Genomic DNA, 2,361 nt, shown 5'->3' with positions numbered 1-2,361 from the left:
TTATCCAACATGTTTTCTTTCATACAGTGAATGGTCTAATATGCACTGGAGGTCACACAAGCTTAGGTTTATTAGAACAATAAAAGACATATGAGAAATTTAATATATAAAGAAAAAAGTAGCAGCTGTTGACTGCATATTTGACCATAAAATTTAAATATTTTGGACTTTTATTTTAAAGACACAAAAATAAAACCTGTGTGGGTCTATATAAGTCATATTAACAATTCCATGAATGTTCAACAGGACTAAAAATTAGCAAAGATGTTTTTTTTTTTTTTTAACCTTGTAACACTTTTTAAACACCTTCTCGGGTTGCTGGTGCAAAGCACCTTACAGTATTTGTGCTATATATTTACTTTATTTGGCAACTGTCTGGGTTTCGTGGGTTTTTTTTCTTTGCCTTCTGTAAACAACACCTTTTACAAACTAGCACAGTGAACCACAAGCCCTGCAATCTGTTATAACATCTACAGAAAAGAAAATGAACTATTTTGGTTGGTTGCTCAAAATATTTTGCTTTTGAACAAGAGGTTCTAAAACAGGATTTATTAGTAAAACATTGAACTCCTGAATTTAACATTAGACGTAAACAGTTGACTGTTTTTAGTTCAATAGAGTCTTTTTGTTTAGCTTTTCTCTCTCTGTGAAGGTAGAATACTTTTTGTTTGTTTGTTTGTTTGTTTGTTTTTCAAGTCATTTTCGTTAGAGGTCTGGGTGGTGACCTTTGCTATGATGAGGAGGTTTTGTACGTGTAGCTTTGTGAAGGTAGAAGAGTTGGTGCTGAGGGCTTAACATTTAGTATTTGCTATTTTGGAAAACAAAACAAAAACAAAGGAAAAAGAAAGTTGTCCCACCTGGTAGTCAGCAGGCTGAAATGGCTGAAGCTAAAAAGAGTTTCTTGTTGACGAACTTTCTGAGAGACAAAAATTAACAAACAAATTCATAATGCCAGAACCATCCTTAACCGGGAACGCTAGAGTTCTTGCAGCTTTTTTCCCCCTTTTCTTTGACCTTTCCTTCATTCACTTATTAATTTTTTAAACGAGAAGTTTCTAAGGATTGTGGCTCTTAGGATGACATCCAACAGGGTAAGCAAACTTACGCCATCCTACGGTATGGCAGCACTTTACTGTACAGCTTCACCAGTTTCTTTGTCAATGGTACAAAAAAGTCCCCTCGCTTGTTTGATACAACCGTAACATGAAGATTGTCCCGGTCTAGAGCAAAGCTTGCCTTGGAGCGATTTGGATTCAGTTCGTTCCCAAGGTAATATTGTCTTAGGGCAGGAGAGATGTTATATTTATTCATTTCTGTACACCGTAACAATAAGCAGACTAGATGATCATCACTTACTTAGACCCAGTTTGTTTTAAAGCTACCACACAGCCGCTTCGTTCATTTCTGGTGGATGTGACAAGTGATTGCCATAGTTAGCACCACCGTTGACGGATATCGAAGAAAATGGAGGACTGGGGCCAAAAACTTCCGCGGACATGGAGTGCAAGGACCCGGGCAGGTTGGGTTCGGGACTGGGCGAGTCTCCTGGGGGGTGCGACATGATGTCAGTGAAGCGCTGAGCCTCACTGGAGGGGTGATGTCCGGGCAGGGGGTGATCCATGGCCCCCAGGGGAGTGCCTGACGGCCCCGAGGAGGGCACGAAAGGGAGATCCACGGGGGTCTGCGCTTGAGACGAAGGAGGTCCTTGCGGGAAGAAATCGTAATTGCTTCCAGGGCCGTAATACTCGCTCTGATAATCTGGCAGACAAGGAGAGACAGAGGGAAGGTAACACACAGGCCAAGGAACCCGAGGGGAGAGACGCGGGCTGGCGTGGCTGGCGAGGGAAACGCGCTAACGGCTTAGGGGGTGCTCTGGCCCGGTCCCAGGGGTCCCCGGCCGGCGGAGCCCCTGGCCAGCACTGGGGACACTGAAATGTGACGGCTCGGTCTGCGAAACCGTCCGGCAGTGGGGGGAATTAACCCCCGCCAGGCTCCGAGGAGGGGCGAGGAAACCTGCCAGCTTGGCCCCCACCACCACCCCGGGGAGACGGAGCAGGGGGACACAGGGGACAGGACCCCGCCGGTTCGGACGGCCCCGGTGCCGAGCGGGGAGCCCGGCTGGGGGCAGCGGGTACCGGACGGTGGTATGGGGGGGTCGAGGTGGGGCGTAGCACGTTATTACCCACCTCCGTAGAAGGAGAAGGGCCCGTTGGGGATGAGCTCCCCGGGCTCCAGCCGGTCCACCAGCGGCCGCATCCTGCGTGGGCTGCGGAAGAAAGCGTGCCGGCGGGCGCCCAGCGCGCTCAGCTGCTTCATCCGCCGCTCCTTGGAGCGCCGGTTCTGGAACCAGACCTGGGGGGT

The 2,361-nt window shown here is 48.0% G+C and overlaps 1 protein-coding gene across 1 annotated transcript in view; it reads right to left on the bottom strand.

The window, feature by feature from the left end:
• Window positions 1-827: 827 nt before the first annotated feature.
• The window catches only part of LHX1 (LIM homeobox 1), a 4,807-nt gene continuing 3,273 nt past the window's right edge, over window positions 828-2,361 (bottom strand). Inside the window, exons 4-5 of the mRNA XM_010573809.1 lie at window positions 2,187-2,352; window positions 828-1,758 (exon numbers count right to left, since the gene is read on the bottom strand). Coding sequence (XP_010572111.1) covers window positions 1,379-1,758; window positions 2,187-2,352 — 546 coding nt within the window. The 3' untranslated portion in view covers window positions 828-1,378. The remainder of the gene's footprint in view (window positions 1,759-2,186; window positions 2,353-2,361) is intronic.

The sequence above is a fragment of the Haliaeetus leucocephalus genome, unplaced genomic scaffold, assembly GCF_000737465.1.
Source record: "Haliaeetus leucocephalus isolate CR32 unplaced genomic scaffold, Haliaeetus_leucocephalus-4.0 Scaffold395, whole genome shotgun sequence".
Taxonomy (NCBI): domain Eukaryota; kingdom Metazoa; phylum Chordata; class Aves; order Accipitriformes; family Accipitridae; genus Haliaeetus; species Haliaeetus leucocephalus.
This window is presented reverse-complemented; position numbering and strand designations above follow the sequence as displayed.